The sequence below is a fragment of the Budorcas taxicolor genome, chromosome 16, assembly GCF_023091745.1.
Source record: "Budorcas taxicolor isolate Tak-1 chromosome 16, Takin1.1, whole genome shotgun sequence".
NCBI lineage: Eukaryota > Metazoa > Chordata > Mammalia > Artiodactyla > Bovidae > Budorcas > Budorcas taxicolor.
In genome coordinates, this window is record NC_068925.1 from 62,974,666 (window position 1) to 62,992,213 (window position 17,548).

A 17,548-nucleotide genomic window follows, 5' to 3' on the forward strand; every position below is an offset into this window, starting at 1 on the left:
CCAGCTGCCTGCTGGGCCTGCCTTTGTCTTGCCCTTCTGCAATCTGGACTCAGGCCCCGACTCACAGTGTGAAGCTGCCCTTAGGGGTCTGGCCCGATGCCGGGCACCGGGGAGAGGCCTTCCCTGTCCTTGGGATGCCCAGGGTGGAAGCAGCTACAGCTGTGCTTAGAGACAAACCAGTGTGCCAAGGGCTACGGTGGTAGCCCCAGGCAGGTGGCCCCATTGCACCTGGTGAGCAGAAAGGCTTCCCAGGAGAGGCAGCTTCCCTCCCAGCTCAGTGTTGTCTCAGGAACAAGGAGCGCTGGCAGCCATGGGGCTCACGGTGACCTTTGGATGCCACAGCTTTCTCATCCTGTGCTCCTCAGCCTGTCTCCAGGCTTTTCTGAGTTTATATAATGAGCTTGGCTCACCTATTTTTTTTTACACATTTCCAGCCAACGGAACAAAAGCTCCAGAACATTTTATCAGCAAGGCTGACCTGCCTGAGGTCCTTGACCAGATTTCTTGAACTCTACAGTAGGCTTATAGGGTTTGAGTTATGGTCAAGTTCAAGGTGGCTGGTGTCCATCATTACCATCTTCGGCACTTCCAGTCCAGTGCTTTCACCTGCTGCTTACTTGTGCTGCAAGTTATTTGAGCCTTCTTCCTGTCCTCAGCTTTACCTGTTTCTCCCATTAGAATAATGGCTTGGGGAGAGAAACAGCTGCTTGCCACCCCTGAAACCTAGATAGTGACTCTTCAGAAGGGCTGCATCATCCGTCAGAACTTGGTTCCCATTCTATCATACACTGGTTGTAATCTTGGGGAAGATTTGTAATTGCTCCATGCCACAGTTCAGACATTATAATGGGCTTCAACAGTATTTCCCTCATAGGGTTGTGAGAATAAACAGAAACAGTCCCTCAGGCCTTGGTCAAAGATCTGCTGGCGTACCAGATTATCATCAAATATTGGCCAAAAGTATTAGCTTGATTAGCTACTAATGAGATAAAAAAAATTTGGCAATTTGCTTTCCTGGAAGAGTTGATGATCCTTCCCGAAGGCTGCCCAATCTGGTGAGCTTTTGTGAATGGAGACAGAGCCATTTAATGGTGCTCATCCGGGTGGACAGAGACTGGGAGGAAGCAGCCCTGCAGAGGTCAGAGAGGCTGGCTTTGGGAGCCCACGTCCCAGAGCAGGGCAACTTCTGGAGCCCATCACTCCCTCCCTGAGAGGCGCTGGTGGGGATGTTTGTGCTTGGGCTCTGCCGGTACCAAATGGGCCACTGCTGAGTTCTGACTGCCAGCACCCTGTTCCCAGACAACGGGCACCCTGGACATTCCGAGGATGGGGCACACATTCGAAATGTGTCCTCGACAGTGAAGACATAGTGGTGGCACAGATGGGTCTGCCCTTCCTGGGGGTTCCGTTTGTGCCTCTAGCATTGCCTTTTAACATTCCCAGTGTGAGCTTTGTGTAAGACTTGCAGCCAGTGGGACCTCTGGAACAACAGCAGAGCTGGGAGTAGGGTCAAGGTGCTGGGGGAAGAGGACCTCTCAGCCGTGGGGATGTGCGTCTCCCCTTGGTCCACGCCATGGGGTCCATGTTGTCCCCTGAGGTGTGGCGAGGTGATCGGCTTTTATCAGGAGATACGAAGAACCATTTCCTCCCCCTGAAATAGTTACTGTAATTCTCAATAAGCATGCACTCCTCTAGTGAGACTGAATGTTGACTCGCCTCTGCCCCTTCTAGCTATCAGGTCAGGGGGTCATGAGGCTGAGGACTCGGGAAGCACTGCTGGGCCGATTTCCAAGCGAGGTGCAGGGGACACGGTTCACGGCTCTGCCCCTCGCCAGCTGTGGATGGACCTTGAGAGACTCCTCGTGTCTCAGTTTCCTTATGTGTGGATTTGAGGTAAGGCTAAATGAGGAAATTTCTCCAGTTCACATAGGCATTTCCAGTACTAGATGCGTTAACAGAACGTACTAGAACAGTGCCTGGCACATACACAGAACGTGCTCAATCTGAGGACGATGATGGCAAAAGAAGTGAAGACCCCGTCCTTAATGAGCTCACAGAGCCCGACCTTGTCCCACAGAGCTCAAGGCAAGCTCTTCTGACTACCAACTGGCATGGGCAATATTTTTGTATGCCAACACTTCAGTGAAGGGCAAGCCGGGGACTCAATTCCTTTGTGTTCTAGTCTCTCTGACCCCCAGGTGCCTCATCCCAACTGAAACTGTGCTGTATACTGTGAATGCACAGTATGGCCGGCTGGGGGTTTAAAAATTCATATATAACTTACTCAGCCAGAGAAAACAATTTAGAACTCACATCTCACACCAGCCACAAACTTTCCCACCCCAGACATATGCGCATGCCCATGTTTATTAGTGCGAGCAGGAGGAGCAGAGGCAGCTGTTTCGGGTCTGAAAAGAACTAAAAATAAAAACCAACCAAATGAAAAACCAGGACAAAGTTCATGGTCTCTCCATTTCTCTTTAATACTGAACAGTATTCTTTGTACAGTTGTAACGTGATTTCAAGAGTAGAAGTAAGAAACATTATTTACTGATAAACTTCTGGGTGTAAAAATATCACTTTTAAGGATGGCTAGTGGAGGCTTTTTTAAACACAAGTATTTTTCAAAAGTTTTCAAGTTTATTTTGTCAACAAATTTTAATGTCAGGATTACAATCAAGGCCATGAAGCTGTTTATTTTACAACAGGGGTGGTTTACTGTAGCCTAAATTCCACAATGCAGGGAGCAGTGGTTCTCAAACTTGGGCGGGCATCAGAATCCCCTGGAGGGCTTGATAAACAGCCTACGGGCCCCATCCAACTCTGTAGGTCTGGGGTGGGGCCCAAGAACCTGCATTTCGAGCAAGTCCCCAGAGGATGCAACCGTCGCTGGTCCCACTCCACACTTTGCTGAGCTACTGTGTAGAGGAAGCGAGACCTACCTACAGCGAGGCTGGAACTGCTGGCCTAAGGGCTCTGACACTGTTCTCCTGGGGTGACAGAGCTGGGGCAGAGGCACCATCTGGAAATCACCACGGCTTTTGCATTTCTAATCACTGATTTCACTTCTTTCATTTGTACCTTCTAATTAAAAATAAAATGCTCTAAGGTTATTTATCCTTGAAAGAAAAAAACAATGGTTTAGTCCTGCTGAGCATTGCCACGAATTACACAACTTTTAATTACACTAATTTCTGATTACAAGTGAGCCAGTGGAAGCATATTTCCACTTATGAAACCCGAATCCATCATCATTTACAGCTTGCTTGCTTCAGCCCTCTCCTGGTTTCCAGGTGGGCCCCACCCTGGGCGTTCTCCCAGCCCGGGTCAGTCAGGACATCATTGCGTGATGCTCACAAGCAGTTCCAGTGCCTTATTAGTGGGACACCTGCCTGGCCTCCCCTCGCCCCGCACAGACAACAGGGTGCACTCACACTGTTTTCCTGAGAATTAGGACGGCTGCTTGTCCCGGAACCGACTAACCGTGGGGTCACAATTCCCATTCAGTAGCCCAGTCTCAGCCAAAACCTACTTTCTGCAGAGCAGGAAAACAACCTCCCTGACTTGGTCCCAACCCCGGGGCTGCCAGAAAGCTGGGCTAGAGCAGGGCGCTGGGCTGCCGCCGGAGAACAAGCCTGCGAGCTCCGGTCTGCGGACAACGAAGCTGGGTGGTCTTGTTTCTAATACCCTCCTGGATAATCAAGTGGCTTCGTGTTGGATAAGTTGTAACTTTTAAGAAAAAAAGAAAAAAGGCAAAATACACTTTCTCACAAAGGGTCAGGACCATGAAATGTTCATGTGAAGCCCAAGCAGCAGGGCAGGTGCCTGGATGCTGTCTAAGCACAGTTCCCCTTTGCACGGCCTCGGGGAAGGGCATTTCTGGACACAGGGCACGTGTGAAGGAAAAAGCACCAACACATTAACTTGGATCAGAGGGAAGCCAAGTTCTGGTCCTTTCTTTCTCACCTCCCCAAGTGTCTGCCCTAATAAAGAGACGGTAATATTACCTAACAAAGAACTTCCAACCCACGGACATTGCAGCAACACGGCCAGAGCGCCACTGTAACATTCAGAGCCTCGTGTCCATCCAAAAGCAAGTGGCTGGGCTCAGCGGGGAGCACAGGTCGCTACGAGCCTACGTCCTGTCACTGAGGTCAGCCTGTCCCAGAGAGTGGGTGGGCTCCCTGGTGCCAGGTCTGGAGTGCAACCCACCCAGTGACCCCCATGTCTGCTGAGGGAGCTGAAAGTGTGTCACCTCTGAAAACAAGAGGACTGAGCTAAGTGACAAAGTCCTGAGTCTACTGTTAAGGATGCTAACACCCCAGAAGTCGGCTAGTTTGGAGCTTTGGCCTTCAGGTTCACAGCAGGGCTATTCTGGTCTCTGAGGGTTGTTCTCTCGACTCAGAACTTTCCTGGGTTTCTGGACTTGACAGCTGATAGCAGTCGGCAGTGTCCCTGTGAGTGTTACCAGGCAGACCAAAGCAGCTCCTTGGTTTCAGCACAGGCTGGGAGCTGGGTACAGGTAACCAGATGGGGCAGAAAGGCTACCTCCTCCTGCCAGGGAGTGCCCCCTGCTCGCCCAACAGACGTAAAGGCTGGGAGAGGGAGGCTGCAGGGTCCTACCCTGGGCCCCATACTCACGCCCTGTGCTTGGGCATGGGGCTGCCTGACTGAGGGCCCTGTGGCTTCACCTGCTCTCTGCACTTGATAGACAAACAACAGTCTTTAAAAAAATTTTTTTTTTCTTAAAAAACCTGGAAGGCGGGGAAATGCCAGTGAGAGGACGACAAAGAGGGAGCCCTGGCAGTACTGTGTTCCATATTTTAGAACTTTAGCTTTCTAGACAGTCCGAATTTTGTTTACAAATTTGTCCTGTGTACAAGGTAACACCAAATGGTCCAAAATTCCAGCGTGGAAAAGCAACTCGTATTTATCAGTTGGTTTTAGATCTTCGGATGCTATGAATTCTCGAGAAAGGTGGTAATGGTCTCACTTGACAGCCAGGGAAATAACCAAAAGAAAAATCTTGGCTCCACCACGTTCACTTACAGAAGGTAAAACCCTTCACAGAGACAGATTTCTGCTGGAGTTAAGGCTGCATTTCTCTTCGCAGCCCTTAATCTCACGAGGTGAGGAGTGGAAGCTGCCAAGTTGTTGGCTACCAGACCCATCAGTCTGTCTAACTCTGGCTAAAAGCAGAGAATAATGGGCAAGTTACCAAGCTTTTCCCCCAGCTCTGGCGTCAAGAGCCTCATGTAACACACATGCTGTGACATCCAATTGCCACGCGGTAGCAGCATACAGAGCGCGTTTGTGATTTTTCACAGTTCACACAAAGACAAGATAAAAAACCAGGACTAAACACTGAAGGTGTTTGGTTTCCCAGCTGGATTCCTGCTCTGGCGAGTTCTCTCAGTGGTTCATTCCCCCATTCCACCCACCCTGCCCAACCAACTGATCAGTAAAATGTTCTCCCAATAAACAGAAATTGAGCTCTTTCTGTTATCCATCATATCCTGCCAGCTTTCTTAGCAATGACGAGTATGGATGAAGTACATGCTGAGGAGGGGAAAGGCCCCATGGCTACAGGAAGTGCCTTTAAGCCTCACGGAGGTATCGTGGGCATCTGCTCCACCCCCCATTCCGCCACTCAGGGTCAGCAGACCACTGCAAGGAACTCACAGCATTAGGTCACTGATGAGGAAACATTTATCCTTAGAGATGAATCTAAGCCCCTGGCATGCTCTGTCTGCCACAGTCTGGAATTTCACTGGGGAGCCTTCAAATGAACATTGGTCTGCAGTGACTGCCCAGTCCTGATATACAACAGCCAGGGTCAGACCCAGGACCAGGTCACCTGGGGCTGTGTGGCTCCGATAAACACATTAAGAGGTGGCCTATCAGAGAACAGCTCCTCCAACGTCAGAAAGGGAGAATGCTGCATTGCCTGGATTTTAAGTAAATTTTCTAAATAGTTTCCTCTTCAGTCTGGCCTGCAACAGCCACAGTTTAGCAAACACCTCAAATGAGCAAGTTCGCCAACTCTCAATATCCCCAAACAGTTAGTAGTTAAGCCTCAGCATCACAAAACTTGGTCCCTGAAGCCTGGGGAGAACCTTACTAATGACTAGCGTGTTCCCAACAGGCCCTGCAGACATGATGTCAGTTTCGAAGGACATCGTCAATCTGATAACACCCAGAGAACAGCGTGGTGTTTAAACAGGGGAATCATGTAATTCATCAAGAAGCTGGCTGCTTTGTGTAACATGGAAGGTGGGGATCACAGTACTGAGACAAGGTCCACATGGATGTTTAACAAAGACATTTTAAGGACCAGCTGTGTCTTTGGCTTGTAGGACACTATTTTAACAAGCTCAAAACTTGGAGAAGTAATCTAGTACCCTACATCTGAAGCCATTTGTAAAAAATTACTTTTTCCCCTAATTTGAAAAGAAATAACTTACATTATCAAGTAGAGTGGAGTGTAAACGTGGATGTCAACCACCCTTTTAATTTTATAAACCTGCTTTCAGCTTCTCATCCACAGGCAGATTTCCTGACCTACCATGATCCTAAACATGAGAAAATACCCTTCTTTAAAAAAACCTGTTAGGAGAATTTATTCCAAAGTGCAATTCAAGAGTTAGCTGGGCAAGCACATCATTGCAAATCACACAAACACAAAAGGGAAAACAGAAGCTCAACACAAACAAAAAAACAAGATACAAACAAAACAAGGGGAAAAAAAAGTTAGTGTGCTGAGGAATGGACCCCGAAAGATGAGGAGACGGGAGTCGAAGCCAGAATTCTGCCCAGATGTTGCTTCACAAGTGCAGAGGGAGATGGTGGGGAGGGATCGGCAGCCGCCACCGCCACACGCTGGCTCTGGGCTCAGCTGCTACTTCAATCCTAGGTTTTCATCAGGGAAGTTATAAAAATATATACACATGTACACTGGAGGCATTTTAAAAGTCACCAGAAGCTTGGAGTGTATAGTGTCTCAGCAGAGTCAGCAACTAAAACCCAATGAAAGCATCTGTCATTTAAATCCAGAAGGGCTCAGTTATTTGAATGGATGATAAACCACATCGTCTTAGGGAAAAAGGAACCGTGTTCACCTACCCATCCTTGCAATTACAGGGTAAGAAAAATCTGGTCCAGAACTAACCTTTTTTGACATTATGGTTTTTGATAAATGTCATTAACGTACTGACCACTCCCAGCCCTCAAGGCAGAGTGCTGCTGGAATAAAAGAATCGCCGTGGACGCCACCCTGGGACCTCAGGCCACTCACATGAGCCGCTGAGCTGCTCATTTCAGGGTCCTCCTAGGAATGCAAGTTGCCCCTCTGGGATGGTGGCTGTAGGAAAGTGGCACGAATCCAGCAAGGGCCTGACCCCGGCGACCTCACCCACCCTCCGCAGCTGTGCCCTGCTGCTCCATCCTCCCTTTAATTCAAGCCACAAGCTGCCAGCAGCCCCAAAGCCCAGTGCTTTTCATTCTTTTCCACTGGTTATTCCTACCACAAAAAACAGCGCCTAGAGAAGCACTTTCACCCTAGCACTTACCCCTGCAAAACCAATCACTGCATCTTCCGTCACAAAGTACTTCTGAGCTCTCTGTCCCCACTAACCACCAGCTCTCAGGGGTGAGACAGCACTGCCTCGACAGGATGCGAGACCTATCCAGGCACCCACACCCCGCATGGGTGTTTCTGCAGTGGCCAGCGCCAGCCGTCTGAGAGGCGAAGGGTCTGAACGGGAGAAAAGAGCTGCCAAAGACGGATGGAATGAGCGTCAGCCAACATGAGCCGAGTCCGCGAAGTTTTCTGGATTCCTCCAAGGCCCTCCAGGGGGAGCGAGTTCCGGGGGGGCAAAGCAAGGCCAGCTGTCCTCAGAATGGGAGCCAGGGAGCCGGGAGAGTGTAGTTGTCAACTTCCTCTGCCCACCGGCCCTCCCCACACTGGGCTGGAGGCGCTGTCTCCACGGTGGGGTCATGGAGAGAAAAGTCAGCTCAGGCTGTGCTTCCAGGAGAGGGTCGCGAGGAGCGGGCCGCTGCGCACTGCTTCTCCCTGTCCCCCGGGGTGTGTGTGCAGCAGGAAGCGAGCCGGGGCCCCGCCGTCACAGCGCTAAGAAGAGGATCAGCACGATGAGCAGGACCACGAAGAGGACCACAATGGCACACCACTGGCGCCGATCTGGAAGGCAGGACACGAGAGTCAGCTCTCCCACGACCCGACATTCCCCAGGACACGGTTACAGGACAGTTAAGGCAACACCTGGGCACAGAATGGGCAAATGATGGCAAAGAGAGGCCCGAATCTGCCTGGGCACCTGGCACTCGACTGCTGCTATTCCTGGCCTGCCCATACCCCAGAAGTCAGCCTCGTAAGAAGTACTGGCTTTGTGTCCCGGGTCTCTTGAGACCTACTGGCTGCAGCTTTCTGCTGGCAGTTATCACATCCCTGGAAAAGGTGTTGGCATTGGTGTTACAGGTCAAAGCTCATCCGCTTTAATCTCCCACCAAAGTCACATCATTTAACTAAACAATAATCATGGTCTTTTCTCAAGGAGCACGATGGGAGGACAGAAAGGAGATGAAAGCTGCTGGTGGTCACTTCAGGAAACAAAAGGCTGAAAAAGCAAGCTGTAGTATCATGGGTGTGTGATGGGCTTCGCACCATCCTGGGCAAGAAAGATCGCTTTAACCAGTATTAAAGCAACTGACATGAACATCTCTAAGTCAAAGTGTCTTTTCTGAAGCTTTCTGCCCTACTCACAGTTTAGAACAGGCACAGCAAACAAAGTGGCCAGAGCCCATCTAAGTGACCCCAGAGCACGGTGGGCCCGAGGGACGGATGAGAGCAGGGCCCCCACAGTCCTTGCTGAGCGCCCCTAACTCATAGGGCTGCCGGAGGACCACACAACACGAGTGTTCGCACACTCTGTGGGCCCACACTTGGCACAGGATGCTGTCCTCAGGATGCGCCCTTTGCTTGGGCAGATGTAGGAAGAGCAAGCCAGCTCCCCGCAGAGGACCCCTGCCATTCTGCGCAAAAGGTCAAGCTGAGATATAGCCTGTGACACTGGAGATCAGCTGCTAGAAGGAAGAGTTCTGTTTAAGTAGAAGTAAAAAGGTATGTCTACCAATTCATCAAAAGTTTATTTGAAAAATTTTAGCACAACACTACTATTGAGAATTACATTGTAAAAAGGTCTGAATCTAGGGAAACAGACCACGAAACTTTACACAAAGCAATGCTAGGTCCATAAAAGAAAGAAAGTCATATAACTAAAGGAAATGTCGCAGACAGCAAAGTCTTAGAACCGGTCAACAGAACCGCTACCAACCAACAGTAAGTAAAGCAAGTACCTTTCCAGTGGCTCACTGTGCTCTCCGTCACACACGCTAGAAACTCACTTAAGCAAGTGGGATTAAGATCAAGACCTCAAGTCCACCTATTCCTTTCTGAGACAGGACTAGTCCAAAGGGCGGGGGGAGGGTGAGTCTGCCTACTCCAGATAACAGTATTCACCTGTTTAACTATCCTTTCAATGGTCCAGAAAACTCAAGTATCTAGCCTTCTTTCATCTACTTAAAAATGTTTACAATAGTTTAAAAATCCTCTCATTAAAGTGATTAATCTATATTCTTCTAGGATGATACAGTCAAGGTAAATACCTCCTAGCTGCCTTGGCCAAGGCATCCTGCCATTTTAGACCTGAACTTCCAACAGTGAACCAGCTTCCCATCAGCCTCTACCCAGCCCTCCTCCCACCTCCAACCGCTTTCTCTTCTGCAACTGCACTGAACAGGGGTTTCATCAAAGAGCACACAAGCCAGCACAACCCAGGAACATGCTTTTAAATCCACTCTCCTTTGAGGTGGAAAGTTGCTTCTGTGAAGTGTGAACTGGGTGACCCCAGGGAGCTGTGTTACCCTGGCAGACTTCTCCCCAGAAGGGGTGGGTACTAACCACAAGGGTTTTTGTGACCCCAAGTGAACGGTCCTAACCAGCCTTTTTGCAAGCTTGGACCTGTCTCAGAAAGTCAGGTGGCGGGGAGGTGCGGGGCGTGGAACCCCAGAGGGGACTCTACAGGATTTTCCAGCTCTCAACAGTCTCCTCCCCTACAGAGAAAACACCAACAACAGAATTTTGGAAAGTGAGGGGAAGAAAATCTGGGTATCCACTCAAAACAACATACTTCTTTGGGGTAGGAGAATGACCAGTGTCTCTCTTGGGTCATTCAAAAAAGTAAGTATGGCACCCTGGCAGATTTCTGCCAGGAAAGCAGCCAGCCTCGGGGAGGGCAGGGGTCTCGCCTCTGCAGGCCTGTGAAACGCGGGCGTTCACTAACTGCCTAATCACACGCCAGTGTGTCCTGATACTCTTTCTTTATATGGAGGCTTGATCAAAAAGCAGTGAACTTTCCCAAAAGTTACGAAGAACAGAGACAAACACCAAACGGCCCCGTCATCAAATCAAAGCCAGCACAGCCAAGGGGAGGCCCCGTGCTCGCTCTCTTTGGGGAGCAGATATTACAGTGAACGCCACAGGCAAGCTGTCCAAACCCAGGGGCCTTTCAGCGTAAACGCTCTGTTCCCTGACTCTCCTTGAGGTATGGCAGGACATAACTCAAGTTCTTACTTGCTCCCCAAACTTTTTGGGGGGGAGAAAAAGTAGAAGACAGCGTGAGCAGACTTCAGTGCTGTTTATACACACAGAGCGGCTGATCACAATTCAAGTTCTTTTCTAAACTACTCCCAGAATGCTGGAGACAAGGACGCAGTGCGTCTTCGTGACACTGTCTTCTCCACCAAACCGGTGCTGAAGCAGCCACTTGACTTTGCCACTAATACAGACACTAGTGAAAGACCTGGTTGAAACTGGTTATATAATACTGCAGTAAAAAGCTTTTTTTTTTTTTTTCTTTAAAGGAGAAAAAAAGAGGGAAGGGGTGGAAGAAGAGAGAACAGAGGTAAGCGGGGAGAGGACTTCACAAAACTCCCTCTAGATGTGTGGAAGATGAAGTGAGCTGGGGCCTGCCGCAGGCAATGAAGAGCCTACTAGAAGCATGAAGCATATCTGCCCCTAGAGAGAAGGAAGGAAACCAGTCTAGGAGCTTCCCTTTGTCGTAAGTGTAACAGGTCCTTGGCCCCCCAGGGCCATCTTCTGCCTGTCTTACCCCCCCCCCCTTTTTTTTTTAAACAAACACTTACTATGTACTAATACATGAGAGACACTATTAAACATCTGTACACTAATTATTATTGATGACCTTGAGAGGTAGGCATCATCCTATTCTTTTATATATAAAAGAAACAGAGCCCAAGAGAAGTCTTATGTAACTTGACTATGAGTTAAACAGCTGAAAAGCAAATATACACTTGTATTTAAATTTTGCCTCAAAAGGCAAGAGTGGACTGTTAGATTCTGTCATACAGATGTAACAAGAGGAAATCAACTGAAGAAAGGTGTCAAGACACAGGGGATGTTCTGATGGGGGAGGGGGTGCTCTGGTTCAAGAGCACTTAGGTGACCTTGAAGGATGCCTCAGTCCCTTCCTTCACCCAGAGTCTCCCACCAAATAGAGGAAAAAAAGATACTCTATTTTCTCTGATTTAAAAAGATGTCATTTCTCTTAGAGAAGATAGGTTGTAGTAACAAAAAATAGTCACTGGTACACATCTTCCTACACAGTAATTTGAAAAAAGTTACTTCTTCATCCCCTGCCTGGTACAAATTTGCTGGAATAGTTCACTACGGATTCAAATAAAAACAGTTTAAATGAGATCTGCAAGGCCATCTTCTTCTGAAATGTAGAGGTTTTTCTTTCAGTGAAAAGTCAGTGCAGGAGAAACAGTAACTAGCTCTTACTAGTTGGGAATTGGGAAACCAATTCCCTCTTTTGGCAAGGAAATAGGAAAAAAGGAAAATGAACGATTTTGTAAGTGCAAAGAAAGTTACTCCACCAGAAGAAACGTCAGCACCAGCCTCGCATGGTGGGGACCACGAGGCTCTTCCCAGGTGAAGGCCACAAGCTGAAGACCAGGCCTGTGTGTGCCAGTCTTCCATCTCCTGAGCCCAAAGTCTAGCAAAAATGTGCCACAGGAAAGGGATCTGAACAAGCGCACCCATGAGACACCTCCTAGACTGTGTCTCTAGAATTAAATAAGAATTCTGGAGCTTCAAAGCACATACATACCGCTGGTCATGTGCGATACTTTTGCAAGCTTCTTCATCACATTGTCCAGTCGAGACTGAGTGCTCTCCAACTCGTGAGAGAAATCATCCAGCATACTAGAAGGACAAGCAGACACAGGAGGAGGCTGCTCAGCACCGCTCCAGACACAGTGCCCATGGAGCTAAATTCCTGGGATCTGCGCCTCAGTCTTCACAATCACCAAACAGACAACATTGGGATTCAGAGCCCCCAATCTTTTTATCCTTGGGACATATCTGTTTTTGATTTCGGAATTTTGGAAATCTGAAAAAGTAGTCAGTTACATACACTGTGTATTAGCCAACACCCCCAGCAGAGTCTGGGGCTGTCTTCAAACACCCGAGTTAATATTTCTGCAAAGAAAACTATGAGGATTCATGGCTGCAGTCAGTTCAAGTCAGGTTCCTCTGTAACAAGAGCTTGCTGTAAATTTTTTTAGAGCTTTCTAGATTGCAGAACTGCAGCCAAGGCCAACAGGGACCTGAACATACAATAATACAAACTCAGCTGCAGTGCAGTGTAGCAGAAAGAAGGCTGTGTGAATCAGACAACCAGGCTTTGCCACTTGGTACTTTGGACAAGGGACCCTTATCTGTAAAAGCAGGCGATCCTATCAACAGGGTTCCCATAAAAGTGAAAGTGTTTGTTGCTCAGTCATGTCTGACTCTCTGGGACCCCATGGACTGTAGCCCCCCAGGCTCCTCTGTCCATGGAATTCTCCAGGCAAGAATACTGGAGTGGGTTGCCACTCCCTTCTCCAGGGGATCTTCCCAACTCAGGGATCAAACGCTGGTCTCCTGCACTGCAGGCAGATTCTGTACTGTCTGAGCCACCAGGGAAGCCCCACACAAAGCACTTCACAGTAGCGTGAGTTAAGAAATGTACTTTGATCAAATCATCATCTGCTTTAAGCCACCCCGTGCTTTACCATAAAGCCAGGCAGCCTCAGGACTGAGCTCCGTGCGCCTCATCTACACGCACAGACTATCAGCTCCCTGAGGCTCACACTGCTTGTTGCCCAAGGTGTGGCTAGGAAAGAAAACACCACAATACTCATACCACCAGTGTTTATTTCATAAATTACGAAGCATTCCAGACTATTCAACTTTGGATTAATATATGACTATGCTGAGGCTAGAATATGACATACTAATTAGTAACCAGAGGGCTTAGTGACAAGGCTTTATTCGCTCCTCTGGCAGCACCAAGGGCAGCGAGCACTCCCGGTTTGGGTCTGGGCCCACAGGAGGCACCTGAGAGCCCTGCAGGGTTCAGGCAGCCAACTCCTCATTAAGTCATTAAATGACCCCCATGTTGGCAACTACACCAACAAGCCTTTGTCCCTTACCTGAATTTTCAAATTAAAACATTTTTTAGCTCATTGTAGATTCTGGTAGCATCTTGGCCCTGCAGCTGGCAGACCTATCCACACAGGGCAAATGCTGATAAACACGAGCTACCTCTGTGTCCTGTGTAAGACCTTTCTTACTCAAGACAAAAACGGGTAAGTCATCCAACCTCCAGGCCAAGGACACTCATTAACCACGCACTAACCAAGTTTCTTAGGTGGCTCAGTGGTAAAGAACCTGTCTACCAACGTAGGAGATGCAGGTTCGATCCCTGATCCAGGAACATCCCCCTGGAGAAGGAATGGCAACCCACTCCAGGATTCTTGCCTGGGAAATGCCATGGACAGAGGAGCCTGGAGGGCTACAGCTCTTGGGGTCAAAAGAGAGTTAGATACGACTTAGTGACTAAAGGACAACAAAATGAAAAGAACCAGGTTTCTAGCCTAGCTCTGTGCGGTCCAAAAGAAATACAATGTGAGTCTCACATGCCACTTAATATTTTTCAGTGGCCACATTTTCAAAAAGGGAGCTGAAGTTAATTTTAATAACCTGTTTTATTTAGCCCAATATACCTAAAAAAAACCTATCATTTCAATATGCAATTTTATATTTTTTCACACTAAGGCCTTCAGAACTTGGTGGGCATTTATACCCAGGGCCCTTCTTAGTTTAGACTGGCCACATTTCATGTACTCAATGGCCATGTGGGGGCTGGGGGCTACTGTACTGGACAGCACAGGTCTAACTGCAAGACCCACTTTTTCCTTTTAATTTACCTATTTTTATTAGAGTTACATACATACATAGTTTGTAGAGCCAATCAGTCTTTTTGTAAAAAAACCACAGTTGTCCGCCATCCCCGAGGGCCACCATTTTCAGCCCCTCCACTATTCTCTGGGTGTATTTTCCAGTTTTTGAAGCTACATGCTGGCAGCTCAGTGTCCGGATCCTGCTGACTCTGCACAGTGAAAGCCTAGGGCTTAGCCCCCTCCCATTCCATTCCCCACCTCTGCATCCTTCCCGTTTCTTTTCCTCCTTCCCTCCTTCCAACAGAACTGTGTCCTGGTTGGATAAGGTCGACATCCAGGATTCCCACTGTCACCAGTGAGTACACGCTCTTCCCAGCTGGGGGTCCGGGGCCTGAATCACACTGCTCTGGGCTCTCCCCTCTGCTCACCGAGGACCCCGTTTTCTCAGGTCTGTTGAGTTGGGCACCATTCATCTTTCTGCTTTCCAGGAGCTAAAATGTTAAGGTCACTGTTTCTTATTCCAAGCTCTATATCCCCATAGATTTTATGCCATTAAATACAAATTAAAACCTCTGTTACTGTTCTAGTGGACTTCAGAGTAGGAACGGAGATAAAGAGGTTGTGTTCAGTTCACCATCTTTATCTGGAAGTCTGCCAGGCTCTATCATCTACCCAGCCAATGTAACTGCTCAAATAATTAGTTCTTTCCCATCCGCATAGTGAATTTTAGGGTAAGAATGCATTTCAGACAAATTAAGCTGCATGCCTAAGCTCCTGTTCTGACACCTTCCTACGTGGCCTCCCTGCTTCCAGTCTTTTCCACTGTGGTTCACCATCAAAACCACAGATGGACAGATCTCCCCCAAACATAAACCTGATCATGGCATTACTAACACAACCTTCCCTGGAGTCGTGTCTCCCACTGCCCTTTGAATGACAAGTCCTAACTCCTTACCGTAGCTTCTGGGGCCTTCCCTGATCTGTTCTCTGCCTCCCTGACTTGACTCCTGTAACCTCCCTCTCAACTCCCGTGCTCTAGACACACTAAACCTCTCTGCTGAGTGCACATATCACCTCTAAATCATTACAAGGACTCTTCCTTCCAGGAGATTCTCCCCTCACCCTTTCCTCCCACCCCACCTAGTACCTTCTACTTATTCTTCAGTCCCAGTTAAACCTCTCTTCTCTTCTCAGGGAGTTTAGACTGAGTCAGGTCTCCAGTTCAGGCTGTTAGGGCCCTCAAGGCACTACGCACTCCCCCCACTGGCAGCCCTCCACTTCTGTTACCCTTCATGACTTGCACCATTTCTGTAATATCCGTTCCATCCAGTGAGCAGTGAACCCTTGATGGCAGAAACCCTGTCTATGTCTCTTGGCTGCTTTGTGGACTACCCTGAGGCCTCCCAGGAGAACAAGATGTCCAGTTTGAATTTGTAAGAAATGAATCCATACGGTTAAACACAAAATCAAGGTAGGAGAGTTTCTGAAATATCCTACTAGATTTTTTTTTCCCCCAGAAAAAATATTTTGTGAAATGGTAAAGGTAGCATATTTTAAGAATTCTGGTTTTAGTGTCATACTTTAGGAGTGCAAACAGAGATTGTTCTTAAGGAAAAACGAATCCAGATGTTTTTCTTGCGCTTTTTTCTAGAAGACTTTTTCATTGTAGGAGAAGATTTTTTTATTAGTTGGAATTAAACTTGTACTCCCCCCCCCCCCCAATAAAATCAAAATTTAAGATACAGAGCAAAAAGTTCCATTTAATACAGCAGGAAGGGCATGCAATGATGAAGTTAAGTTAGCCCATGTCCTATCCTCTTTGGGACAAAAAACCTCCATGGAGCTTACACAGCCCTAACAGTTTCACATTCCTATTCACAGCAACACTTGAAGTCAGCTGTTCAGAGGAATTGGTACCTCTTTTGCAGATGTTTAAAAATACTAATAACTTTGCCTAAACCTTCTTGAAAATTGTATCTGACGGATTTGCCTTTTGTGGTGAGGCTAATCTGTAAAACAGAGTGAAGATGCAGCTAGAAACAAAACAGCTTTCGGCTTTACTAGCCATGTAATCGGCAGGCTCTTCAGGGGTCTCCTAAGATGGCTCTTTCCTTCACCTCTCTGTGGCGAGAGGGGCATCCCAGTACTCACACGGCCTGCTCCTCCAGCTCCCCTCCAATGCGCTGGGACATGTTCTTCAGCACTCCGATGCTGCCAGAGACCAGCTCCAACTGCTCATCCTGCTGTTCCACGATCAGCTGGTGCCAGAGAAATGGGAAATAAGCAATTAAAATCCATCTTACCTGGTTCCAAGCCCAGCACTCGAGCAGCTGCTAGCTTCTTTGCCAACTCAGGACAATTCACATTCAGAAGCAAAGCCCAGAAATCAAAGGACCAGACCGTCCGCCTCAGAGAACACGCTGCTCAAAAGGCTGGGCTGTCAAGCTACTGATATCCCCTGCTGATCCAACTTGTGAAACAGTCAGCGGGGCTTGAAACCACCCAGAGAGATTTACCCTGGTTGGCTGAAGTCCAGCAAGGGACAGACAATGGCCAAAAGCACCTGTGCAGTGACCACGGACACGTGGGGATGCTTGGGAAGAGGAAGCCCGCTGCCAGGGTCAGGGTCTCAATTGGCAACAGCTGGCCACAACTTAACTGTAAGAGAAAGTCTGACAGGTCTCTGGACATGGGAAAACTACACACACAGAGTCCTTTGCTCCCTCCTCAAGGACACGTGAGAGGAGGCTCTGCGGCAGTAAGCTACCTTGCAGGCAACTTCTGAGCACAAGTTACTTTTAATTGCGCTGCAGTAGCCTCACTTTTCATTGAAAAAAAAAAAGTTCGCTTGGTTAATGGCAATTTCAGTAGACAAATGGTTAAGCTGATGTGCTAATGGAAAAAGATCAACACGTATATATAAGACACAGTATTTAAGAACTAATAGTTTTGATGGGGTGGTAATGCTCAAATCCCCAGACACTTTACTATTAGCTTCCTTTAATTAATACAAATCAAAAGCAACCACACAAATGCAATCAACCTTTCCTTCTACCCCTTAACCTCCACCAAGCAATGATTTTTACGTCTAATGGAACCAACAACCATTTTCAATGAAAAAACAAGGACTCAATTTTTCTCAAAGTGCCTTTGTTGAAATGAACAAAAAGCTGAGTACAGAAGTGGAGGCTGGGGAAGAAGCTGCTGTGCTTTTAAATCAATGGCC

The 17,548-nt window shown here is 48.0% G+C and overlaps 1 protein-coding gene across 1 annotated transcript in view; it reads right to left on the reverse strand.

Annotated features, from left to right (window-relative positions):
• Positions 1–7,824: 7,824 nt before the first annotated feature.
• Positions 7,825–17,548, reverse strand: part of STX6 (syntaxin 6) — a 43,137-nt gene continuing 33,413 nt past the window's right edge. The window contains exons 6-8 of the mRNA XM_052653978.1: positions 16,474–16,580; positions 12,207–12,301; positions 7,825–8,197 (exon numbers count right to left, since the gene is read on the reverse strand). Of these exons, the coding sequence (XP_052509938.1) occupies positions 8,121–8,197; positions 12,207–12,301; positions 16,474–16,580 (279 nt within the window). The 3' untranslated portion in view covers positions 7,825–8,120. The remainder of the gene's footprint in view (positions 8,198–12,206; positions 12,302–16,473; positions 16,581–17,548) is intronic.